The sequence below is a fragment of the Drosophila guanche genome, unplaced genomic scaffold (assembly GCF_900245975.1).
Source record: "Drosophila guanche unplaced genomic scaffold, DGUA_6, whole genome shotgun sequence".
Lineage (NCBI taxonomy): Eukaryota > Metazoa > Arthropoda > Insecta > Diptera > Drosophilidae > Drosophila > Drosophila guanche.
Genome location: NW_022995747.1, coordinates 309,368 through 335,785, shown reverse-complemented (window position 1 = coordinate 335,785; position 26,418 = coordinate 309,368). Strand labels below are relative to the sequence as shown.

The window sequence follows — 26,418 nt, the reverse complement described above, 5'->3', positions numbered from 1 at the left end:
ATTAGATACCTAATATTGGCAGGGGGTTTCTTGGGGAAGGAGAGAATCGAATTCGAATCCTATCGAGTGGAACCGCGGTGACTGCAAGAACCAACGATGACTGGCAGTGGCTGGGGAATACTTCTGTTGGGAATTCCTGCTGCGGAATCCGGGAAAACCGCGATGAGGGGACAACTTACTTCTGTCGATGTTGCGCTGGAGGTGAGCGGCCACGCGGTGGCGAGCATCGTTGAACTCCAGATGCAAGCCGAGTCGCAACAGCGAGGGGTTTTTCTCCACCAGATCCGTGATCTCCATCTCGATCTTGTTGCCCAGCACCGCAGATCGCTGGGTGAGATCAAACAGGAACAGAGGAAAAGGTCAATGGTGAGTCAAAGGTAAGTTTGAGTGAGATCAAGTGAGCGGACACTTACCTGATTAGAAGCCCTAAACTCCTCGATGGTGTGGCACTTGAGCAGGGCTTGCACCAGCTTCACAATCACGGGCGGACTGATGAAGTTGGTCTCGACGTTTAATACTCTCAGGGTTTTGCTCTTCTCGATCGCCTCCGCGAGCAGGAGAGCTGTCTTGTCGGTCAGGCCGACGTTTGTCAGCGAGAGGACTTCCAGATGTTCGTTCTGAGGCAGTGCGGCGAAGAGTTGTTCGAGCTTCTCGTCCGAGATGTTCTGCAAGGAATCGAATCACATGGAGTGACGGTTAGGGTAAGCCTTAGGTTAGAGTCTTTATGTGTAAACCTTTATGTTGTTAAAGTTCAAGTCAACCAGCTTGGAGTCGTCGTCCTTGACGCGCTTGATCGACTCCTCCACGTCGGTGGCGTTGGGCGGGTCCATGGGGAAGAGCTTCTGCTGCGTGGACTTTGTGATGCCGTCCCAGCCCATGCCCACGGGCTGGCCCTTGTTGAGCAGCGAGGCATGGTACTGGTCCTGGTTCATCATCGAGTGGAAGCCCAGGATGGCAGCCAGATCGATGATCTCCTCCTGCGTGGCGTCGTTCAGCGCATGCTCGTACTCGTCGCCCATGTCGATGGCGATCTGTTCCTCGGCCTCGATCTCGCGGGCATCCCTCGGCGGGGGCACCCACTTCTTGCCACGCACCTTGCCCTGGACATACGGCTCGAACTCCGGCTCGTCGGGCGTCTCGATGGCCTGCTTGTTGATGTGCTCGATCAGTTGCTTGCGATTGAGCGGCCCGGTGGCGTCCTTGGTGCACTCGTAGCTGCAGCGCTGATCAGGCGGCAGGAAGTTGTCCTAAAGAGATAAGTGAACATCAGCAAGGATGGCCTCAGCATATGTAGAAGGATACTCACATCAGGATCCACTTCTTTGGCCAGTATGGTGATCTCTTCAGGCGAGAGCTGGGCCAGCAGGCTCTCCACGTCCACATCATCGTACTCGCTCAGATCCTTGCCATACAGCTTGGCGGGAGTCGTGAGCGTGGTTGTCTTTGTGGTGGCTGAAGTCTAAGGAAAAGAGATGAAAATTGTGAGAAAATGTATTAATAAACGATCTTCAGAAAGGGAAAAGACTCTGCCAATTTGGTTTTCCTTTTCCCTGGGGATTTCCCTTCTGGTTTTCACTTTTTTCCCCCACTCCCCTGCTGCTGCTGCTGCTGCTGCAGAGAGAGCGAAAGTTGGCTTCTGTTTCTGGTTTTGCAGTGGAACGGCAGAGTGGCAGAGTGGCAGAGTGTCAGAGGGGACGGACTTGGTCTTGGACTTTCGAGGTACTTTTCGCACATTTGTCTGTGGCTTCAGCTTGAGGCTCGTTGGCGGCGGCTGTGGGGCGCGTCGCTTCACCTTTGGCACCGGCCGCAGCTTGATCTTCTGGAACTCGGCCTCCATGGGTGTTGCTTTCAGGTTGGGGCTCTGGCTCTGGCTCTGGCTCTTTCGCTGGGAATCGCTGGGAGGCGGAAAACGGAAGGCGGACAGTCAGGCCGCGAATCGATATGGAAAATTGCAAATCCAATTATGAATGCAACGCGCGTGGTGCGTTGGTGCTGTATCTACAGCTCTGCAGCACTCTGTGGCTGTGCGGCTGTGGTTGGGACTGGGTCTCGGCACCGACTGACACACCAACAGCAGCAGACTGCCGAATTAAGGCGAGCCGCAACGCCAGCAGACACAGTCGTGCAACTCTTGCTGCAATCGCTCAAGTCAGTCATTCAGTCAATGAGGCAAAGAGGCATGGTGGCATGGAGGCATGGAGGCAAGAGCCAGACCAAGAGTCGAGTCACAGAGCCACTGAGTTGCTCCAAGAGTTGGCAATGTAAATTAGGGACTCATGAAGCAGGCAACAGAGGGCAGGGGAGAGGCAGCCAACTGTGGCATGACTCTGCGGTGACTCTACGGTCTGTTTGCACTTCAACGACTTCCACTTCGTCGCAGGCGTAAGGCATGAAGGGGATGGCCGGGGTTCTCCAATTGATTGTGCAACACGGATTGCAGCAGATTTCAACATAAATTAAGCCCCAAATACTCGTAAACTCAAAGAAGGCCACAAATTGTGGCCCAAACGGAAGTCAAAGCCACAAACTGCTGATGGGAGGGGAAAGCCAAATGAAAGCAGGGAAAAGCACTGGTAAAACGAATCGAAAGAAAACCCTATAATTTACATAAAACAATTGGAAGAAGGCAGAACAGAACAGAGCCGAACACTCCTCCGCTGATGTTCTAGCAAGCAAAGCGTGACCCAAACAAAGACAGACCCACTCGGCCGAGGAGAGTATCTTGGCCGCACGAAACATTCAACATTTAAGCCGATTGGAAACCAGTTTGAGCTCTCGAGGGCAGAGTGCCAGTGCCAGTGCCAGAGCCAGAGCAAGGAGGAACAACCAGACCACGCGGGACAGTGAGTGGCCATAAAACTCGGAGCTTAAACTGCTCTCTGCCATAGCCAGAGCCAGAGCCAGAGCCATCGTCTTGCCTGTTTACTAAACGCTTTTAACGGGTGCACGGGTGTACGGGCGCACGGGTTACCGGGTAACCGGTTTCGTAGGTACAGCTAACAGAAACAGAATTAGCAGAGTGCTGTGCCGAGCGAAGTAATAGCAAAACAAACGCCACAAATGGAGCCACAGTTTGGAGGAGAAGTGGAGGAGCCTGTGTGGAGCGCACTCCCAAAGATACATGTTGTATCTCTCAGATACAGCTAAATGCCAGCAATTGACCCACTTTTGAGTGCCGAAAGAATGAAAGGGAGCGGTACGGGGACGGAGGCATTGCGATTATGTCAGCTTCTAATGCTCGAATAACCCAACGAACGATTCAATTCGAGTGTTGACATTTCAATTGAGGACAGTGTCCACTCCACCGAACACACCCTCCGCTCTTAAAGCAAAGCCCCATCGTTCCTCTCCACTCAATTTCAAGGCCCCCCTCGTCGAGAGACTATGGCTATAGCCTCGCGTGAAAAAACTGTAAACTGTAGAATCATAAAAAGTAATTGCAAAAATAATTGAGTTCACGGCACTCCAGAGACAGAGACACATCTCCGAAGCACAGCCCGAGAGCGGGCAGAAAGAAATGAGATTAGCAAATAAATTTCAGAAACTTGTGGATAAATGTGGGGATAAAGACGAATCGTTGGATACCCCACAGAAAGGAGCAAGCAGTTTTGTGTGCATTCATTAGTGATAAAATACAAATATCTAAGATACATATGTACATGGTAAGAGTACATTTCGACCTCAAGTCTAAGGCAATCACAAAATGCATAGAATTATAGATATTATCAATAGATAACATGGTAGCCTCTCTTGAGGAGAGCATCGTTACCCAGCAGAAGCGGGCAACTTCCACGAAATAAGTTGCCTGCTTCGGAAGCATAAGAATCATCGTACCATGCAAATCCGCTGTAAACAAGACACGTACGTGTGGCAATATACATACGAAGTACCGTATCTGTCAGATGCGAGTCGTCAACACGTTTAAATACTTGAAAACTGGCAAGTGGCAGGCAGGCAACCAGGGAGCTGTGGATCTGTGCATCTGTCAGACTGTTGAGCCAATTAGAAGTTGCGAAACGAATAAACTAAACCCACTCTTCAGCCACAGCCACAGCCACAGCCACGCTTTTGGCACATTAATTAGAACGGGATCTTGCAACGGTAGATTTACGACTCCTAGTTTTGGCCTTTGGTACTCCTTCTGCCGTACTTGGTCAAAAGAGTCTTGTTGTGAGGTCGAAGATATGACTTTCTGGCATAAATTGTGTCTAAAATTCCATGGATGATGATGGCTAAGAGCAGATACAAAGGGTCTTTAATGTCAGAAACTAATTCCAAATCCTGTAGCCACGCAAAATGATACAAATGTAACCCGCAAAACCGTAACCAAAACAGGAACACACATCGGATATCAGATCTGGGACATAGACCCACAAACAGAAACCACACACAGAAACCTGGTGGATGTGGATAGCCTCCTCCTAGTGACCCACAAATGAGACCGAACGAAAAACGAACAAATGAAACGATGCAAACATGTTTTTCGGTGATTTGCAAAAATGTATCTTGTATCTTGTGCTGTGTGGTGTTTTGGCATCTGGTATCTGGTATCTGGCATCCGACAGATGGATGACTGCGTTGGGCGGTCGGTCAAGGTGCTTAGGCGATTTAATTAAGCGAAGCGGGACAAATGCCACGAAAAACAGCAGCAGGCAACGGTCACGTTTACAGCGAAAAATCTCACATTATCCGCAGAGTTGAAGGAAAAACACACACACACACACACAAACACACATCCCAAAGTGCATGAAAAGTTGGCCAGACACGTCCCAAAAGCAGGTAAAGCCAGTAGGTGGCTAATGACTAATGGCTCGAAATGCGCGAAACGCGACCGAATCTGGCCTAAAGAGCGGACAGGGGGACAATAGATGCTGCGGCGCATCTACAGATACGGCTACAAGCGCTACCAGGAAATACTGCAACACCTAAGAGATGGCGGAAGAGGAGAGAAAATCGTGGCAGTGGCAGGGGCAGGAAATTTCGTGCAAGAAACGTTAATTACATCTCGGCCAAGTTCGCTTTTATGGTCACAATTAGTCGTGAAAAACCAGAAACCGAAGGTGAAAAGATGCCTCCGCTTTCCGTCTCTGTGTTGAAGATGCATCTGTATCTGTATATGTATCTGTGGATCTGTTTCTCGTTTACAAGTGAAAATGTCGTTGGGGAAATACTTTCTTGTGGTTTCCACATTTTCCATTTTCCATTTTCCATTCTCCATTGATAGATTGTCATGTGGCGGATGGCTGCCGTGACAAAGGCCTTCGAGCACTGCACTTCCTCCTCTGCTCGGAAAATATGTTTTATTGCATTTTCCGTGCCAATCCTTTGACAAAGTTTTCACCCCCTCCTCACACAAAAGTTACAGCATAAATCCGAAATATGCAAATCCAATTTTCATAGCTCAGCAGGAAAAACTAGATAGAGGTCTTCGTCTCTTCATACACTCAGCAAAAACGCACATATCCACATTGAACTTTGATCAAAGTTTGATTTTCTTTGTAATTACTAATAAATAAATTTAATTGAATCTTGAATACCTGCAAAAATATTTGTTTTGTGATTTTGCGAGTTGAATTATTGTTGTTGCTAAAAGCGAAATGGATAGTAGGAGTTGCCAATAGAGCAGCAGACTGATGCATTTGGGAGAGCAAAAAGAAGATCGAAACAAGAGATAAGATCAGTGTGTCGCAAAAACTAACGCGACTTGCTGCAATCGACGTAGAATATCCAAAAACAACAATGCAAGCATTGATTTCGACATGCTGAGAGAGCAAAAACGGGCAAGTGCGAAAGAGAGTGTATTGCGTGAGAGGAACGAAGCACGAAGTGATCGAGAGACTCGGCAAATACAGCAACAACATTTAAAGAACAGCAATGAATCATTGAGAGAACTTCAGTGCAACTTCGATTATTTGCATGTGTGTGCATACACATGTACATATGTACGTATGTATGTCGGCATTCGAAAATAGAGAGATGGAGTGAGAGAGCTTACATTCTGGCACAAGAGAATCGGATATTTCCATCACTTTCCGCATGGGCAATGCAATGCAATAAAGTGTCAGTGTGCATCGTTTTCGGTGCTAAATCCCTTTTTTTCGAGTGCATGGAGCAAACTCTCACTGCCATTGACAGTGCCTCCCTAGAGGGGGAACTGTCTATCCCATAACCCTACCATACATATTCAGTGAACACCAATAAGCTTTTATATGGCAATATTTTATGCAATTTGCATATGCCAGCAGCAGAAGAGCACCCAAAGGAGGAGAATGAAGTGAAGGAAGTATCCCGTTTGGTAACCAGAGCTCCCTCTGCAAATGGTCAGCAAAGGGAGAGGGAACACCCCCTCCTTGTTTCTGGTTCTGTTCTGCTGAAAGCCGAGACACTCGATAGTTGTTCCGTTTGACTGCATTCACAAACGGGGGACTCGAAACCAAAGCCAGGGCAACGACAGACGGACAGACAGCGGCAGCAACCAGAAATCTATCTTTAAATGACAGTTGGCATTGCCGGATTTTTCCAACAAACTTTCGCAACGATCTACTAAATTGAATCTGCAGCACACATAATGCACAGCTGACGACGGGACAGGGGCGGCGGAGCTTATACTCCGTCTTCATAAGAAAAAGTGAAATTCGAGTCGTAGACGCATTTAGGCAAAATGAGAAACGTGCGTCGCATTCTCAGCATCGCAGGCCGAAAAACTTGAGAGAAAGAGAGACAGAGAGGCACATCAATAAGACGCTCTAATGCTCGGGAGTGAAATAATAATAAATTATGGGGGGCAGAACAGCAGCCCCAATGAAACGCCCAGCCCCCCATAGAAGTACGCTTATTTATGTAGTTTACATTTGACTTTGAATTTTGAAGACCTCTTGGCCTGTGGGTCACGTTCGGGGCAAATGTTTTTGTGTTTTTTTTTACTCTGGAATGTGGACAATATCAATAGAAAACAGGGTTAGTCTGAATGGGAGTCTATAGCAGAGAGAGTATCTTTAGCAAGTGAAAGTTTGAGGGGCTGACAAGTTTCAATGAAATGTAATTAGAAATTCATGTAAATTTTCCCAGCGCAGTGCACTTTTTTCTCTACCGAGAGGCTCCCCACCATGTCTCACTCTATGGGGTCTGTGACACCCGCCGATGTTTACCCGATGTTGGGGCCTAAACCAAAGGTTGCCATATCCATAATTATCCAGCAACACTTTGTTTACGTGCCGCTGCCTGGGAATAGTTTAAAGTTTAAACAATTGGCTCTGCAATCAACAGAGCAAGAGCGCACGGTGCACCGAAGGGCAATGAACTTACCAAACGGGGGAATAGAATTAGAGGCCTGACAACGCCCACAATTAGGTAACATAACCCCTACTAAAGTCAAAAATGGCCAGCGATTTCACCCGCTTGAGGAGCACGCGATTTCCAAGCGATTTAAAACGCTAGAGCAGTCAAAAATCGCACATTTCAGTGGCATGCAACATCCGGGGGATGGAGGAGGCAACACAATATATCAAGTCCGTTAGTCAACAACAAATTACAATTGCTGATGACATAACACGCGAAAACCTGGGAAATTCCCACACACGTGGGAAGCTCTATGCCTAAATAGTCAGTCATGGATCCAGTGGACATACTCGTACCATTTCGAAATGGTTCATAATTCTCGTGAATAGAACTTAAAAGATTTCCCCACTGTTTTATGAGCCACTGAGATTGATTTGAAGAGAGAATATTCATTGATTTAAGAGCAAATTTCAATCTTAATCAAATTCGTTCCTCGAACCCTCTGCAGGTGCATACATTACCCAGCTGTTGCTCAACAGACTCTACATCTTCCCACTGGCCATCTCTCTATTGATTCTTTCCCTTTTTGGAATGGAACTCACCTGCAATCAAGAAAAGAGAGAACGAAATGCATTATTAAGTGAAAGGGACAAACTTTGAGATCGTAAACAAAAGAAAATACGTGGAGGGAGCAAGTTGCAAGTAGATAAAGTGCCAAAGACAGGCCCCAGGTGAAAACTTTCCCATAAAGCGTGCAGACCGCAAGGAGACAGGAGGACCAGGACAGGAGGATGCTGGAGGAGGCTCAAGGGGCAGGGTAATTACATAAAAGCCGCAGGGAGAAAATTATGTGAAAAGATTAAATTTGTAAGATAAATGTGGAGTGGAGTCTCCAGTGGAGTGGAGCATGTTGCAAGCGGAGAGAGGCCTTGTCTTGTCAGTCACTTCCCAGGGAATCATAATATATATAGCCACGATATATATTTATATATGTATGTATGTGTAATCTGTTGGGGCAGATTTCAATGGTGGAGAGCATAAAATATGTGTATAAAAAACCGAGCTCTTGCTGCTGCGGTAATAAATGAAAATTATGCAAAGTTTCAACAGAATTCAGGCAGGGGCAGGCAGCGGCAGCGAATGATGAAGCGAATGCCCATCCGAGCCAGAAAACGGTTAACGGAGCGTGTTATAAGGCCAGAAGAGAGACACAATCCCGTCTGCAGTTCAGCCTGCTCCCCCGTTCATGCCCCACCAAAAGATGAGTAAGTGGAAATTTATGAAAATGCGTAAAAAATGTGCGGCGATGGCGGCACCCCCTGGTGGCAGCTGCCTCAAGTTGCACTTCTAAGGAACTCCCACAAGTCTTAAGACACAATCTGAAGCTCTTTTCCCTCTTAGAAAGAACTGTGGGCCTAAATCTGAGTGGGCCACAACTTTTGAGCCAAAAAACTTTGTCCGACAGTGAAACAGCACTTATTGAAAGCCTTAATCGTGTCACGGCATCAGGCGATGATATTATCAAGTTTTTTGCTCTTCAAATTATTATATAAATAAAAGCTATATAGTAAACGACACCATGTGGATTCTAATTGTAGAGAGAGACAGAGAGATGTATATATGTACATATGTATGTACATATGCATGTGTGTTCCATACATTAAATCTCAAATCTTGATTACAGATTCGTTTTTGCTCTACGGTGTGTCATCTTTCAGGCATCTTTTTATTGAGGTGGGCAGTGCGTTTCGCAAGTGTTTAAATATTCAGTTATTGTTGAAGTAGCAAATTTGCCTCTCTTTTATGGCAACATATTCCTTGGGCATATATTTCCATATTGCTGTCAGATAAACCGTGTTCTCTGGCCATCTAAGACCTATAACTACCCTTGAATATGCTTCCATTAAATCGTACTTCAACAACATAGATTAGATATGCCATATAAATTCATTAAATTCATTTCAGATTAGAAGAGATTAGATATGATGTTCGTCTGAGCATACATATTCCCTATAAAACGCACTTAAATATAGACTTTTATCTATCGTAATGAACCGCACTGTCCGTCCGTCAGCACTATTTGTAGTACACTTTGTGGGCAAACAAGTTTCATCTTTTTTGTGCCGTTCTTCTGTTCTTTTTTTTCTTTTGGATGATTTTCATGTGCCCGGCGTCAATTAAATGACGGAAATGGGTAATTTTTATGTTGGCCGACATCGTTTTTGCTGTTGTTTTGTGACGACTTTTCGTTATATCTGTATCTGTATCTGTGTGCCCCTATTCCGCAAGCTGGAAAAAAGCTTTTCATGTCTTCTTTGATGGTTGTCCATCCTACTGTCCCACTGTCTGTTTATCCGACTGACCGTCCGTCTAGCAATGCGATTAATTACTCGGCTCACAGACCTTAAGTGCGATTTTAGCGCCCCCGTCTGCCTGTCCATCCATCCGGTTGGGAGAGGGTCTCAAATGTTCGTTTTAATTGCGGGAACTACGGATTATCTTACAAGTTTAGGTAAAAGGTTGAGAAAATACAAGACAAGAAGAGACATGAACTAATAAGATGCCACTGAAAAGCCGGGAATTACACATTCATAAAGAGATCAGATAAACAGGAAAGGTCCGAGGCGGACACATTAGATTTGCCAAGTTGTAGATTTCAAACATTCTGATGGACTTCCATCCCAATTTATTCAAGAATGAATGAAGCCAAGAAACGCACAGCGAATGAATGGGAAGTAGTATAAAGAAACGAATGTTGCGGAAGATCAGGAACGCCACAAAGTATATTTTTGTACTAGGTCTTGCAGGTCGAATGAACAATCCATACTATATAAGACTTCCATGAATATTTTGGGAGGGGTATCCCGTAGGCAGAGAGGAAGTCGATATCTAGTCCATATCATAAAGAGCCAACGGCATGGGTGTGCAATGAGTAAGCGATAAGGCTCACGAACAGAGGTAAATCAGAAGCAAACAGCTGTTGCAAGCGATAAGGAAATCAAAGGGATCGTGGGCCGAGGCGCTGGGGAGCGGGTGTGCCGAGGAAATTATGTAAAAATGAGAAATATGCTAAAATTGACACGCAAAACAAAAGATAGTCATAATGAGGGAGATGGGAAGAGGGAGAAAGAAAAGAAAGCGTCGCGATGACATAATGAACATGATTAGGAGGTTTATTGCCGGAATCAATAAAGAGCCAGGGAAGGGGATAGGAAGTACTGTGTTAAAGTTGAATGTTAAAAATATTTCATGACGAAGACTCCGGCTGGCACCATCTAGACGGAAAGAGGGTGGGTGGGAGAGAGAGCGACTCAGAGAGCGCAAACTCCAGAACTCTAAACCCAGAGTAAGGGTAGATCAAGTGTGAGGTAAAACTCCCTCGTTTGGTACCCAGACTGCTGGACTGGCCTGACCTTCGAATCAATATACCTTGCCCAGAGAGAGAAAACAAAACTGACGTAATCCGAATTGTGCGGTGCCTGCTCTCGCACATTAATTGAAGGGGAAGAAGAAGCAGAGAGAGAGTGAGAGAGACGGCAAAAAATCGGGCAAACACAATAAATGAACAGAAATGAAATGAAATCATTCAAGGAAAACGGCAAAAACACACATCACATCAATGAAAAAACAATTTAGCCACTCGAAAAGATACACCAAGAGAGGGGAAAGAGGATGGAGAGTGCTCCTCAATCAACTACTAACCTCCATGGCCTCTCTTTGTTGTTGTTGTATGTTTGAGTGTTTCCAAGGTTCCACCGTTCACCGTTAACGTTTTAGCTTTTTTACAACAACAATTTGTTACTCTTTCCCTTCTGTTGTTGCTGCTTTGTTTGTCTTTTTTAACTTTTTGACACGCACAAAAATTCTGCCCGCGCGACTTTTTTTCTGCCCAGCGACCGCTGTTTGTTTTTGGGCGTGACACACACACTGCACTGCAGGGGGATGGTGTCGTTTTGAGAGTTGAAGTTCCAAGGAGCCACACACGCGAGTGGAACAGTTTTCTTTAATTTATAGAATCAACAATATACAACCAGTGCATTTGTTTAACAGATTTCAATTGTTGCTAGCGCGGTGGAAGAGTTAAGTTTGAAGCTGGGTTTGTATGCAGTGTGGCTGTGGTTTCGCGACATGCAGTGTGGCCGCGTGACCGAACTTAGCCCACTAGGCCCCCCAATATTTAAACAGGTGACCAGCTCGAGGGAAATCGCGGGATATCAAATTGTTTGTTAACTCTCCTTGTAGATTTATCTTTCCTTATTGAATAAAACAACAAAATACTACGATACCTTTCACATTAGCTGTGTTAAAACTCTTCTAGTCTCACAATGTTCTTGGATTTTGTTAAGACCCCCTTGGTTGACAGTGGGTTAATGTTTGTGTTTGTTGATCGAAAGTCAATTTCTTTGATTTTGGTGTTCGGCTTAATATTACTAGCAAACTAAGACTCTTAGCCCTACACATGTCATTTTAATCGATTGAAGACTTAATTCTCTACCAGATTGGTTGATTTTCATGGATCAAGCTAAAAAGGTCAACAAAAAAAAGCATATAAAGATTTGTAGTGTGCTCAAACGTAAGGGGAATTTATTGTTGGACTTGGACTTGGACACCGCCTCTTGCTCGAATGTGGCACGCAATCATGAGTAAAAAACCCACACAAAAATATTAAGGGAAATTGTCTCTTGTTGTCAAATGTTAGGGGAAATTCGACCTGTTTGAGCGAGGTTTGAGAGCCACTGCCGCTGCTGGGCGCGTTTTACATTCACTGGAAATTCGAAAATGATTACCCGCCAAATCTGATTAATTGCATTTGTAAGCGTTCCTGGAAAAGCCACATAACACATAAAGAACACCCGAGGTTCCCTGTCTCTTGTGAGGAAATGACAAATTTTCCATACGGGTAATTTTTATGGCCACATAAAATTACAAAATTATGAAAATATGCACACCATAAATCAAGGGGACAGTCGACGGAGGCGAAGGACCATTTTCCTAGCCTCGTATAGCACTTTCATTCCCGTTTTATCAACTTTTTTGTTTGTGTCATTTTTTGGCGTTAAATTAATTAGGGCGGAAAATTGAGGAAAACAGGAGAAAGGCACAAGAACTTGTGGCATTTCCATAAATGTTTCAGAGTTGGCGGCTAGTGGATGGGGATGCCGACTGAGTGGGGTCGGGCGTGGACGCAGACGTGAGGCGTGCAGACAAATAGAAGACGTCATAAAAATGCCATTGTAAGTAGTTGAGTTCCTCCTTCGTTGTTGGCTTCTGCTTTTGTTGCTTCCGACTTTTTCCTTGTGATATCCTTTGTATATCCTTATTTTCTGGCAAATCGACAAAAGGCACGCAAAGGGGGAGGCAGCAGGCAGTCGGAAAACTCATTTCACTTGTGTCGAAAAGATAAATGCGAAGCGCTTAAAAAAGCAATTACCGCATAAATTGCGCTACAACGCGGTACGTACCCCTGTACCACTGGCCCCACTACTGCCACACCCCCATCACCCTTCCCCCTTCCCCCTTCCCCTTTATCCCTGTGCACAGGATGTGGCGCATAAAACTTGCCACAAAAGACAGTGGAAGTCTTCGCGCCTCCTCCACTACAAAGAGACGTTTTCCCTTGGCAAACAAATGTTGGGAAATCGCGAAAACATGCAAAATGCATTGACAGAGGGGGGGTTGAGAAAGGGAGGGGGCAGGCAGGTCCAGCTTAATTGAAAAATCAATAGTGGGCCGGAGAATTGTTGTTCTCCCCCCGCAGACACTCAGTCACTCGCTTTCCATTCACTAAATGCCCGTAAATCAAGTTAAAAATCGCAGCAATCAAAGCACCTGAAGCGCAATAAAAACTCATTAAAGGAGGGCCCCCCGCCAGCGACTCCCCTCCTGAGTGGCTGCAGAAGGGTGTGTTGGTGCCAGGTGCCAGGTGCCAGGTGCCGATGTCCATGGAGGATGCGGCCTCAGGCTCTGAGTCTCAGTTCTACTACCAAATTGGATTTGAACAAATTACAACACATCGATTTCTCATTATGTAAGGAGAACAGCAGGAGGAACAGGTGGGCGAACCACTAGGAGCAGGAGCAGGAACAGGAGCAAGATTTGAAATGGAGAAAAGTTACAGAATTAGGCTGCGGCAATTGGTGGAGCTACAGTGAAAGAAATGTGATCGAAAACATATTGATTTTAGTCGGAATAAATTCGAATTTGTGCACTTACTTTATCATTATTTTTATTGTTAATTTTATGGCTATTGTTAGCAGTTATTCCCTAAAACACACAGCGAAAATCACAGAGTTAGTTAATGGTTTCAATTAATTGTGCTAAAAACATTCGTTGGCTGTGGGACTCATGCTGGGTTCACTATTTACCATCTATTTATATTCATGTATGATTCGGGTCTGGGAACACTTGGCTTCAGGTGACTTTAGGTAATTTTCTTTCCGTGTGAAAGGGGCCCCTCCACAGGCGACCATCCGAAATGGCGACAGAAATCACTTAAAGGGAAAATTTAATTGACTCGACTGCCACCCAGGCAGGGCGGTGGGAATCCAGCCTCCTCTGCTTCGGCTGCAGCGGAAGTCAGCTGCCAATTTGTTGGCCATGGCAGAGGCGGAAATTTCGTTCGACTTCCTGATTTAAATAATAACAAACTGTGCCTACCATCGCCCTCTCCTTACGCCTGCTGGCAAAGTCTTGCTTGTCACGCCAACTGACGGCACATCCAGGGAGGAAGGACCTCCCACTCCCACTCCCACTCCCATTCATCCTTTGCAATGGCATCTTGATAAGATTGAGCGACTGGGGGGAGGCCAAGAACATGATTGGCGTCATCAGTGGCGGATCTCTGGAGGGGTGGGGAGGTGTGTTGGGAGGCAATGCCGACGTTGATTTTGGTCAGTACACCCCCCTGCAAGCCTCCTTTGAGCAGCCGCAGCAGCAGCCTCTGCCGAGTGTCAATATTTGTCCGCCTCCCTTGTCATGAGGGGCGTGCCTTTGGTTAGAACAAATTAAAATGTTTGCCTTATGATGCGGCCAAAATATAAACACGACAAGGGAAAACACTGGTTACAGGGGCTGCGACAGGAGGGAGATGCAAATAAGAGAGAGGTCAGAGGGGGACTACATATTCCGACAGATCGATAAGCTGTACGGTGAAGGATACAAGGATAAAGGGTTCCGCAGTGACTAAAGGTGGGAAAACTTGATTACTGCCAGGATGGAATCTCATCCCTTGGTCTGTTGATAATCAAGCAATATTCAAGCAATATTATCAGCACAGAAAACCTGAATCACATATTGGTATTGGTAATAGCTTCAGAATTATTACCGAATCGCTGCAAAATCAACAGCAAGAATTTCTAATCAACTAATATTCAAATCAGATCATCGTTTAGCAAAGTTCCGAGTAAACTTCGTAATGATTGCTCTGCTCGACCCAAAACATTAGATTAAAGAGGAGCAATCGCTCAACACCCCTGCAAGTCCTGCTGCCTGTTGACGGGGAACGCTTTGCATTTGTTGAACAACAATTTCCGGCACGAAACGTAACGAAATCAGAGCCCAAAAGCCGAAATCCCCAACCGAAGCTCAACTGGTAGCCGAAAGCAGGACGAAGAACGAATCCCGAGCCCGAGCCCGAGCCCGAGCCCGAGCAGAGTCCGGCACGGAGAACGTCGGCTATAAGAAGCGGCTTCCCTCAAAGCCTGGCCACGAGTCGCGCCATCCACGTCGAACCGAAAGCATCGCGGCCACGGCCAAACGTGAGAAGTGACTAAGCCGCGAATCGGAAGCGAATCAAAAAAGCGTACAAAAAGCAAACATTAGGCGAACATCAAGCATACGGCGCGTGGAATTGAAAGAACGGACCAAAAAAAGGAGTTTACTCGTTAGTGGAATTGTTTGCCTTTTGGCCAGTTTACGAGCGGCTCAGCATAAATTGGTAACGTGTCCCTCATTCGGGGTCCGGTCCACACATGGCAGAAAGCGTGGGGTATGGAGGGAGATGCCTCCTGAGAGTGCGTGCCAGCGCAGTATTTATCCATGAATGGGAATCCAGACGACTCATGAATGAAGCTGACAGATGGACAGTTGAGCAGATGGCTGGGAGGGAAAAGATTGGGTGGCACTCGGGCTGCTGCAGGAGTGATTTATGCCGCGAGTTTGTCTGGCATTGTTGCGGGCCTTTAATTATATGGGAAGGACTCACGATGCCTCCGGTAGAGGTCCAGGGATGTGCGCATTATGAAAACAAAGCACGAAGAAATGCAAATGGAATACCGCAGAAAATTGGACATGTGATCGTTTGTGTGTGCAAAAGGATAAAGGATAATGTCACACACATCACCTTTGCTTTCCCTTCCTTTCCTTTCCTTTCCGTTTCCAGAGGCACGGAGGTGTGTACAGTGTGGGTGTCCTGACACCGCAGGATATTAAACACTTCATTGACTTTTGTGGCCCCCCAGCCGCTGCCGGCCGACTGTCGACTGTCGACTGTCGGCTGTGTCGCAACATTCCGTTCCGTTGCGAAAGTTTCATTTGCATTTCGTGTGAGCCGCCACTGAAAATTAATGGCCGCAATTCCTTGACAAGTTTTCGTGGAAAACCCTTTCGGAATCTCCCTCGCCTCGCCCCTTCTGTTGCCCAAGCAATTTGTTTGGCTTCGAACGCTTTAATAAGTTTGCCTAGGGCTTCCCAAAAACTTTTGCCAGCAGCAACAGCAACAGCCGCAGCAAGCAGGAATCCTACTCAGCTCCTACTTTCTGCCGCCCGACTGCCCTTTGACCCTTTTCACAGACACCCCCATACTCGTGGCATTATATGCCACATGTGTGTGTTTTTTTTGGGTGTTTAAGTGTGCGTTTTGACATCTAATTTACGAAGGAGAAAGAAAGCCAAAGGGAAAGTCTTTTTTATTTCTCTGTGCTCTTGTGGGGGCCAAGCAACAGGCGAACTGTAGACCCATGGGTGCCATTTCATTAGAGGGTATGCAGCAGTCCATAGTTATTATTATTATCGCTTGGGTGAGGTACTTTTAGACGTACATATGGTACATGGTAGAAATTATTTTTAGCAGACTTTGGTCCCATTTCTTGCTGCAAAATAAGTGACAGATCGAAGTGGATTTAACATTTTAGGGCATCCCTTGGCCTGGGCTTCGTCATAATCATAACTCGCACTCTGTTTGCTTTGCTCAGAAAAAGTTTCAGGCACGAGGCACGAGAAATAGAGTCCCAAAAAAAAGTAGGCGCAATCCCTCTCGGACTTTGGCTCTGGACAGAATTCCTTCTCCTCCTCCCTTTCTGTCGATGTGTTTTATTTTTTTTGTTGAACATTAAGTTATGTCAAGATGTGGGGGGAGGTCCATTCCTCTTTTTGTTGGATTTGTTGCTCCCGAAACTTTTTTAATGAGTTTCATAATCTTTGATGCGCTTCTCCGCTTTGTTTTTCAAGGCTCCTTCTGCGGACCAGCGCCTAATGATGTGCGAGCCGTTGCCACATTCCAGGGGAAAAACAGAAGCGGCCTTTGAAAACTGTTTTCCATTCGAAGGATGTTCTAGGGGAGGTCGAGGATGCCTGGGGGCATGGAATTCCTTTTCAGCGACTGCTGTGCCCGCGATAAGCGTTTAATTGAAAGCCGGACAGATGGAAGGACCTCCCGCCATGACTCTGATTCCGTGCAGGATTCCGCATTATGCATTTTGCATTCCCCATTGGAATGCATGAATGCAGCTGCAACCTTTGACCCTACACCGTTTTGACACCGTTTAGCCCACGGACGCCATCCAATCCCCGCCACTAATTGAGAGCGTTTGAGGTGGACTGAAGCGGAAGAGGCAGTGGGGTACAGAGTACAGTCACCTCAAAGGATCTTGTTGAGTGGAATGCAAATGCCTTTGGTGCATGCTCTGCTCATGCGGAAATAGAAGCTCTGCCTGCCGTCCTCTCTAATGCTCTCTTCTCGAGTGCATTCGCATTCAGTTGTCCCAATGTTTAAATTTCATTTGTTTAATTTCCTCTTCCCTGATGATGGCAGATGGCAGATGGCAAATTCCCTTCTTTCATTCGGGGTACAACATATTGGGCAACATGCCGCACAAATATCCAACAATGGATGCAGCCAGAAGCGGAGGCAGGCGGCATCATGTGGCAACATGTAATGCAATTGTGCAACATCTGCGGGGCATGGGAAACACATTCCCTTCCTTTGGCAGCATCCTGCTGGGGCCAATGCGGCGAATGCGTAATATGCGTTCCGTCTGTCAGAGCTTCCCCTTTGGGGGAGAGGCAGGCGCGAAACTTTTCCACAAGCACAGAGGAAAAGGCAGGGGCCATAGGATAATCCTTTGTCCAGGCTGCGTCTGTGGATCCTTCGGCTTCTGTGCTCTCCTCTCGCTTTTTTCTTATGCCGAATGTGTATGAATAATCTTCTCGCGTACTTCCCTCCGCTTTTCTCTTACCACTTTCCTCTTTCTTTCCATTGCAGCTGCTCTTTTGGGGCCCGCAATGAGGCAATGAGACGACCCACACCATCATCACCAGAACCAGCGCAAACGGAGGAAAACGAGAAGACGGAGTCATGCCATCTGGTGCCTGCTTTGGAGTCTGGAGTCTCGAGCTTTGGCCTCTTCTGTCGCAGATAGAGCGATAGAGACAGAGAAAGAGAGGGAGAGAACGAGAGAGACAGCTAGAAATGTTGCGCGATATCTTTCTGTATCTAGTTCTAATCGTTTTATTTTGCTTCATTTTCATGGCGCAGTTAATCGTCAACGTTTACGCGTTCCAGCGCCAGCCGACGCCCGCCCAGAAGTCGGACAAGAATGAGATTATATTTGTCTAGGAACAACACCGAAAGGGGGAGGGGGGGGGGGGCACTAGGACCAGCAAAAGTCAAGCGGCCACCGTGGTTTCTATTTAATAAGAAAAGGCAGCGGCGGGTCGACGGGGTGAGCGAAAGTTTCACTTAAGGCTGAGTCGGGGAGGCCCCGGACTGCCTCGGGTGTCGTCTAGGGGTTTAGACGATAAACCCTTGAAGAACTGTTAAACTAGGTTGCTCGCTAATTAGTAACGGTAGTCTAGGGACTCACACACACACACACACACACACACAATGAAAGTTGCAAACAATAAGCCGCAGCGACAAGTTCCACTCCAATCTGCCGTCTCGCGATGAAAAAGGGGAAAAATTACTCTAAAGGGAAAACTGCAGCAACTTTTAACGCAATGAATTGAATTTTCATCATTTTCCGCATTTTCCACAACGCCGCCTTTGTTTGTGTTTCATTAACATTTTTTTTTTGTCCATTTTTCCAGAGTATTTAATTTTAATTCGCATTCTGCTGCCCGAAAATTATGATGTATGGCGGTTCGAGGCGACACCAGCCAGCAGCCAGCAGCCAGCAGCCCCCAGCAACGCCTCCCCACATCCGGCAGGCTTTAACTTTTCATTGCCCACTTTTAAGGGCCACTCTCCTTGGAGGACGGTGAGTCCTGGTGCTTGGGTTTCGGCCTGCTCCTGCGGCAATGAGCCCGAACAATTGCCAAGTGCCAAGTAGGGGGGAGGCACTGGGGCGTGGCAGATGGCTTTTTATTGATTTCCAGCCCGCACTTGCAGCCTTTTCTTAGTTTTTCTTTGCCTGGGTTTTCCTATTTTTTCTATTTTTCTTTTCATATTTTTTTGTTACATATTTTGTGCCATTTTTTTGGTTGTTTTTCTTTTTGGCACGCCGCAGCGTTTTATTGTTGTCCTTTGAGGCAGAGCCAGAGCCAGAGCCAGAGCCAGAATCTGCTTTTGCCGCCTCTTGTTGCACAGCACTTGAGCCTATGGCGCTCTCTCTCACTCTCTCTCACTCTCTCCCTCGAGGGGCATGCACACTCTTGACCCCCTTCCAGGAGAGGGAGCGCTTAAATCGAGCTCTGAGAGGGGGGAGGTTGCAACTTCCACTGATTGCTGTCAGTGTGTCCAAATGGAAATTAAAGTTTCATCAAGCACTAGGTTTGTGTCTAAATGTTCAGCTTAAAGAGAGACATTTTCCATTTTCCACACACATAAAAAGACAAACGAGGCAGACAGGAAAGACAGAAGGAAACTCCCCGCAGCATATCGAAGAGGAAATCAAAAAAAGTATTTAATCGAAAACTAAAAAAGGTTTTACACAAAACACGCAAAAACTATCACATAATGGAACACATTAAGGCCTCTATATGCCTATACACATAGATATATATATATATATGATATAAACATTCGAACAATAATAGAGTTAGTTATCGATTGAGTATTTAATCGATCGGTCTAATCGATAGGCTAAGTGCTAAGCAACTCTCCCCAACCGACATGCAACCCAAAAATGTATCGAACTTTGTAGCTAGATCTTGAAACAATGAAATGGAAAACGAATATCGAAATGGCAAATGGCAAATGGAAATCGAACAACAAAACGAAGCGGATATCGAATTAAATTAAACGAATAAATGTTCTTTGAATGAGAAAAAAAACTGCAAACAAATCTCGAGAGTTTTCATTTTGGGGTTTCTGTTCCAGCTGCTCTGCCTTTCAAGCACTGCCTTCGCGTTCCTTCCCTTCCTTGCTCATCGTCATCATCCAATTGGGTGACCAGTCCATTAATGTTCCCATTTCCATTTCCACTGCCATTTCCATTCCCCCTCTAACTCCTTGCCGGAAGGTGTTAAATGCTTGACCATCAGGCAATTGCCAGCTAAAGAAATGAATACATTATTTTATCCATTTAGCGGTGGCAGCTGCAAAGGGGGGCAAGCCGTGTGGAGCAGGGTGCCCCAAGCAGCAGCCGCTTGTCACAGAGTCCCTTAGTCGTTGGTCCTCGTTGGACAAAAGTTTTGGCACTTGGCCAAAATGCCAGGCCCGATCGCCCCGCACTGTGCAACAAGCTGCCACCGTGCCGCTGCCCTCCTCCTTTTTGCAGGGGCATCTGCTGCATTTCTGTGTGGCTGCTTTTTGGGGCTTGTTTTTATTGCATGCCAAAATGTCTGAAGCTCTCAAAAGAACAACAACGCACAAGCAAACGAGGAACAACCAAAAGAACAACAACGAAAGAGTTGCCGAACGAACGAGTGGATACCCTAAAAGATCTGCCCCACTTCTATGCCTCAAAGGAGATCCAAGAAGAGGCTCTTCTGAAAAACATCATACCCTCGCCTCAAAGGGTATTAAAAACTACGAAAACAACATTAAGAAAATCAACAAAAGGAAACCCAAGCAAAGAAAAGGCCGAGGAAAATGCCAACGAAATGGATTTCTCTTGCTGTTGATTTTGATTGCATTTCATCTGCCTCTGCCTCTGACTATGACTCTCTGATGACCAAATTTGGTCAACAAATGGATCCTACATATTTATGTATACAGGAAAGAGTGGAAGGGAATGGAGGCTGCAACATTTTTGGATCGCAGCCATTGAAAATCGCTTTAAATGCCGGACAGGCAGTCAATTTCTCACTTTGGCATTGGCCGACAGCTGTCGCAGATGTAGGGGGAGAGGGAGGGGACAGAGAGGAGCACTCACACACTCACACACTCACACAACCTAAAACCTATAACTAATTTCTAGTATTTATTTAATATTTATCTAACATTTATTTGCCGCATTCTTTGATCTCCCATCTAGCAAGTTCTTTGCCAAAGTCAAGACGGAAAAGTCCGAAAAGTGGCAGATGCCAGGAGTGGTGCGTGGGATACAGGGGAGTGGTGAGTGGTACGATGAGTCCTTGTTCCAACCAATTGACAAACGAAAATCAAAACTAATTAGACGCAAATGAATGAGCCAGAAGAAAACAAATTCACAACGAATGTGATGAAAATGCGATGTGAAAATGTGAAAAGCTGACAAACAATTTGGCAGATGGGACAGCTGAGAATGATAATGAGAGTGGGCCGCCCTGACCTTACAGAGACTGCGAGAAACATTCCGAAAAACCAAAGAGAAGTGTTGGATCTCCGTAAGAGAGTTTCTCCAGATGTTGCCAGAGAGGGGTGGGTATACACATACTCGCAAAAGACACACAGACAGACGCACACAATGGGACATCCAATGGATGGACCACACGGCGTATGCGCAATTCGCTTTTGGCAACGCGCCAACGCTCTATACTTGGAGATCAACGGAAAAAGTTGCTGATTTTTTGCCAGCAAAACTTATAAATAACTGCTTGTTTCATGCACACCCAGATACACCCAAAAGATGGCCATGTGTGTGTGTGTGTGTGTGTCTTTGTGTTTTATTTTCTATATTCTTGCTGTTTTCTTTGTGTGAGAGAGAGAGAGAGCGACAGAGAGGGTAAGAGAGATATGTGTACGTATTTATGGGCTAGAATGTTTCTGCTTTGGAAATGAGTTTGGAGTGAGAGATACGGAGCGGAACGGATCGGTTGAATGAATGAATGAATGGAACAATGAATACACTGTCTGAATGGAAACTTACTCGGGAAGTCCAGAAAAAAGGGGGGAAAAGTGTGGCAGCAAATGAAGAAGTTTTCTTACCTGCAAAGAGAACGAAAGAGAAGAGAAAATTGTATTATTTGGGAATATGCAAAGGGAAAGAGACCAAACAGAATGTAGCGATAGATGGGTATAGAAATAGTTTATGAACTAGATGGGTAGACAGGGAGGATGGTTGCCATATCCATTTATCGTTGGTTGGAGCACTCTCGTCTATCGGGCATCATCTGCTAAGTCAACAAAAGGCCAACCTATCTTCAGCAGAAGCCAAAAGTCAATTAGCCTCTCGGCTGAACCCTAATGACTGCCCGCCCCCTCTCTCTCGCTCTCTCTCTCTCTCTCTCTCATGGCCAAGGAAAGTTGAGTGAAAAGCAGCTGCCGCCATGCGCCGAGCTACTTGAAAAACATATACTTTATTTTATGATATGAATAAACATTTATACATGCAACAAATATAGCGGAGAGTCAGTCAGTCCTGTGGCAGGACCTGCCCTGGCCATGTTCCACATGGGAAACAATCGTAAAATCCTTAATTAATGCTCACCTACCTACCCCATATGGGGAAAGGGACATGGCGGAGGGGATGCTCCACTCCACCTCCTTGGCAGCAGAAATTAAAGGAACAGTAGCATCACTTTTAATTAAAAGATAAAGATTCCCTGTCCAACCATTTAAGGAGGAGGTGCTGCTGGGTGTGGTAAAGGACGCCCTCTTCAATCTCCGGGAAGGAGGACAGACATGGCTGCTTGCCTGTGGAGGTGACGCGTCAAAACGCATAAAATGAAGAGCAAGAAACTGATGCAGAAATTAACACACAGAAGAGAGGAGAGGGGAAGATAAAGATAAAGAGAAATGTGGATAACAAAGGCAAGACATAGAACTAATGGATGTAAAGTAGCACAGCCAGTGGATAGGAAACTCAAGAACAGACAGGCTGAGGTTGAAGCCTAGAAATGAATTTAAATTCAGTTTCAAGGAGCTCCCAATCGAATTAGTACCTTGTATGTAGTGTGGAAACCCTCTAATTATGTAGCAGAATGCAGCAAAGAAATTCACTGAACGGAAATGGCAATAGTGTGCCAGCTCTCCGCACACCTATGTAGTTGTATCATCCTCTGGGGACTACCTCAACTTTACTTCCCAAATAGAAATAATAATTGCACAGCAGGAAAACTCCTGCTTTTCCCCAGTGAAATCCAGCTTCCATTGCATCGATCGATCCATGGAGTGCATATTGGGTGCCCCGACCTCATCGCATCATTGGTGCAACTGTTGCCATCCGTTGCCACCCGTTGGGGCCCGCAAACTGTGCTCTTCCCTGCACAAATCTAGAGGCAGCGACAGAGCGGTCCGGGTCTGGGTCTGGGTCTGGTGGGCTTGGTGGATTGTTGTGCCTTGATTGCTGCCTGCCATGAGAATCCGTGGACAAAAAGTCAACTACTATTCCCGGCCATAAGCAGAGAGGGTGCATTTATGGGTACGAAGGAAGTGTGTGTATACTCGTACATACACTATATAAATATCCCATAGTCGCGCTTGGCAGTGTTATTCCGGGGAATGTTATTCTTTCTTTCATCCCTGCCCCTCTGCCCCCGTAGCCGGCATCCTGTTACTCGGCTTCCTTCGGCTCTCTTTTTGCGCTGATTTGAGAAAGGCAGCGCCAAAATGCCGCTGGGCAAAAGCCAGAACAAGCAAAAGCCAGGCCAACAAGGACGAGGGGGAATGGGCAGAAGGGAGAGGTGTTCACACGCATACTCGTGTGTCTGTGTCTCGCTGTGTGAGTGTGTTGGTACATTAAGTGAAATGAAATCCTGTTAAGCGAAACAATGAAGCTATTAAAAAAAATATGTGTGTGCTTCGTGTGTGTGTGTGTGTGTGTGTGTGGGGTATACAGAGGGATAAATGGGTGGGTGTTCAAATTGGATGTTATCCCATCAGGTAAACCTCATAATATCGTTTAATAAATACTTTACGGCTTGATTGATTGCCCCCGTGCCAGGAGCGAACTCTGGAGCGACAGGTGAAGTGCGCCTCTAAGTAGCTGCCACACTTCCCCTGCTCGCCCTTCCCCCTTGTTGGGTATTTGCGAGTAATTTATGCGCCGCACAGCCCAAGGGGACGCATGCGAAACCTCCAGATTGGGACTGGAGCCATGTGGCTGGAGACTACAATCAAAGTGGCAATTGTGGCCGCGCCCCACCCACCCATTTACTTATCCCAATATCCCACCGGTTATTTCCACTCTCCCCTCCGTTCTTCTGCTCAAGTCCAGCGACCTGGAAAGGTATTCACTCCCCATCCCCATCCCTGAGACTGCCTCTTCTCGGAACCCTTTTAGTGGTCGGTCGAGCAGTTGCTGCCCTTTATCCTGCTCTGCCCGCTGAGGTGTCCTTCCAGCCAAGCATGTGCATACATTAGGAGTCTCTTTTCCAAAGATTGTGATTAATGTGTCTCGGCTGGTGTTTATTTTCGGAGGTTTATTCAACCTACCAGTAAATGCTTTGCTTAATTATCCTCCCTTTTGAGATTGAGATTGAGGAATTCGATGAACAGAGGCAATGTAGGAACTTTGTTAGAATGTTCCCTCGAGTATTACCACATGCAGCTTCAGTTAAGACCTTTGGGCATACCTAAACATATCTAAATATACCCCTCCCCAGTGGGTACTCCCAGCAAAGAGACAAACTGTGGAATGCCGCTCATGAAATCCGTCTGACATTTGTCAGCTTGACAGCGAGCGGGGCAGCGGTTACCCTTCCCTTCCCTTCCCTCTCTTTCCCTTTGCTTGGGACCCTACCTTTGTGGAGCGGGTTTTGCGCCACTTGCTGGTTGTCGTTGTGGTGGTTGTAGTGGACTCCTCTTGCTCCTCCTCCTCCTCGAGGACTTCCTTCTCTTTGGCAGTGTCTGCCATGGTGTGTGTGTGTGTGTGTCCGGTGTGTGTGTGTTGTAATCCTTTTTATCCCCAATCGCTTGGCATATATGAAGTTTATGTCACTCTTTGCTTGGTGATTCACAAATAAGAATGTTTGGATATATTTTCAAATGATTTTTTTCACTTATGATTCTTGACGATATCTGTGATCTCTCTCACTCTCATTTTCACTGGAAAAACGCATTTGATTTTCATTATAAGCATACGCATTGCATACAGATATTCAATTAAAAATTAATTTATTATTTATTTATCTATTTTTCGCGATTTTCGCGATTTTCGCGTCTCTTTTCGCTTTCTCGCACTCTCTCCAAAAGAGAAAGACAGAGAATTGATGTCTACGGCTGCCTCGAAGAGCGCAAATTCTTTGCCATAATTAATTTTAACTGTTTTCGCCAACAACAACACTACAACAAGGCGTTGATGAATTTTGAGTGCAGAATTTGGTGCGGCAATTAAATTCTGTAATTATTTGTAAATAAACGGCAATGGACGCAGATTTATGAACTTATAAATCCGACAAATCCGGGCCCCATTGCGATGGAGGGGCGGTTTCATCCATAAATTAAAAACGGATTTGACATTCATGAATTATTATAGAGAACCCCACCACCACCCCTTCTCACCAGCGCCTTCTCCGCTTGAGGGTTTTCGTATTCCATTATCTTTTGCAGTGTGGGTTTAACAACCTTTCTTGGGATCTTCTTTTGAGGCCCAAGGCAATAATTGCGCAAATTATTTCCTCAATTTTAGAACTGTGTTCAAAAATATCAAAATTCATCTAAGGCGGTGGCCAAGACTGGCAGGCGACTGCACTGAGTCATGGAAAATGGCCAACAAAATGGAAAACTTTTGAATAGCAAACAATTTTTGGGTCGAGTGCAAAAGAGTTTGGCATTTATCGTAAAATGTTTTTGGGGAAGAAAAGTGTTCTTTTGGGGGTTTTGTTTATTCCAAATGGTGATTTTAGGTACCCAATCTATTAAATGTTGTTGTTGTTTTTCAGACTATTTGTTGTCCAAAATGTACAGACGTACATTCATGTGTGCAAAAGTTTCTGTGCGGCATATCTAGAGTATGTGGAAGAGTGTGTTATAATTATTCTATATTTTTTTGTTTGTTTCTATTGTTTTCTGGATGAAGTAATCTATATTCCATGTGCGGATACATTTGTTGATCTTTTTTTGGGTTTGATGCATTTATAAGTGCATTGGCTGATGGAATTTCTATTGTGTTTGTGGCATTAAAGGCGCGACAGTTTTTGTGTGAATTATATCGAATATGTATGGGATTTATAGCTATTATAGTCAGTCGTTGGGTTGATGTTGTATAGTTTTTTTTGGGTGTATTTTGTGTGTTTTTTTTGCTGTTTCATGACATTAAAGACGTGTCCGCGTTTTTATGGCGCTTTTTGTGTGTAAATGCGAGTGGGGAAATTCAATTTTAATGCATTTTAATGGACAACGGAACTGGAAAGGGGAGTGGGGCTTGTGAATTGTGGATTGTGGATTGTGGATTGTGGATTGGGGGGAGGAATCCCCTTTTGTTTTGGTGTTTCACTTTTGTGTTGTTGTTGTTGTTATTCGTTTGTTTGCGTCTTTCTGTGGCATGTTGCACTTTTTGTATATTTTTGGTTTTTGTGTGTGTTGTTTTTCAGTGTTTTTCGAGTGTTCGTTCGGTTGTTTTCTGATTCGATTTTCAATGATATTGCGCGGTGCTCTCCATTTTGGAGCTTTATGGC

The 26,418-nt window shown here is 45.6% G+C and overlaps 2 protein-coding genes across 16 annotated transcripts in view; one reads left to right on the top strand and one right to left on the bottom strand.

The window, feature by feature from the left end:
• Window positions 1-26,418, bottom strand: part of LOC117582987 (tropomodulin) — a 45,726-nt gene that overhangs the window by 5,943 nt on the left and 13,365 nt on the right. For 7 of the 14 annotated variants that reach the window (XM_034271136.1, XM_034271122.1, XM_034271121.1 and 4 more), the window contains exons 2-5: window positions 1,307-1,459; window positions 735-1,247; window positions 414-665; window positions 180-327 (exon numbers count right to left, since the gene is read on the bottom strand). In XM_034271136.1, coding sequence (XP_034127027.1) covers window positions 180-327; window positions 414-665; window positions 735-1,247; window positions 1,307-1,459 — 1,066 coding nt within the window. Of the gene's footprint in view, window positions 1-179; window positions 328-413; window positions 666-734; window positions 1,248-1,306; window positions 1,460-1,732; window positions 1,918-10,980; window positions 11,322-24,542; window positions 24,730-26,418 lie in introns of those variants that run through there. The other 7 variants (XM_034271123.1, XM_034271132.1, XM_034271131.1 and 4 more) reach the window with 7 other exon arrangements.
• On the top strand, window positions 14,981-22,725 carry LOC117582991. 2 transcript variants are annotated; one of them, XR_004573763.1, is made up of 3 exons: window positions 14,981-15,214; window positions 17,759-19,202; window positions 22,715-22,725. XR_004573763.1 is itself a non-coding variant. In XM_034271140.1 (2 exons), the coding sequence occupies exon 2, from the start codon at window positions 17,966-17,968 to the stop codon at window positions 18,110-18,112; it is 147 nt and encodes a 48-aa protein (XP_034127031.1). In that variant the 5' UTR covers window positions 14,981-15,214; window positions 17,759-17,965; the 3' UTR covers window positions 18,113-19,724. The 2 variants fall into 2 exon arrangements, 1 of the variants encoding a protein (XP_034127031.1); XM_034271140.1 differs by lacking the exon at window positions 22,715-22,725 and having other exon boundaries at window positions 17,759-19,724.

Bases quoted from the DNA above. Each gene is read 5' to 3' on its own strand.
- LOC117582991 (XM_034271140.1), top strand. From the start codon at position 17,966: ATGTTGCGCGATATCTTTCTGTATCTAGTTCTAATCGTTTTATTTTGC.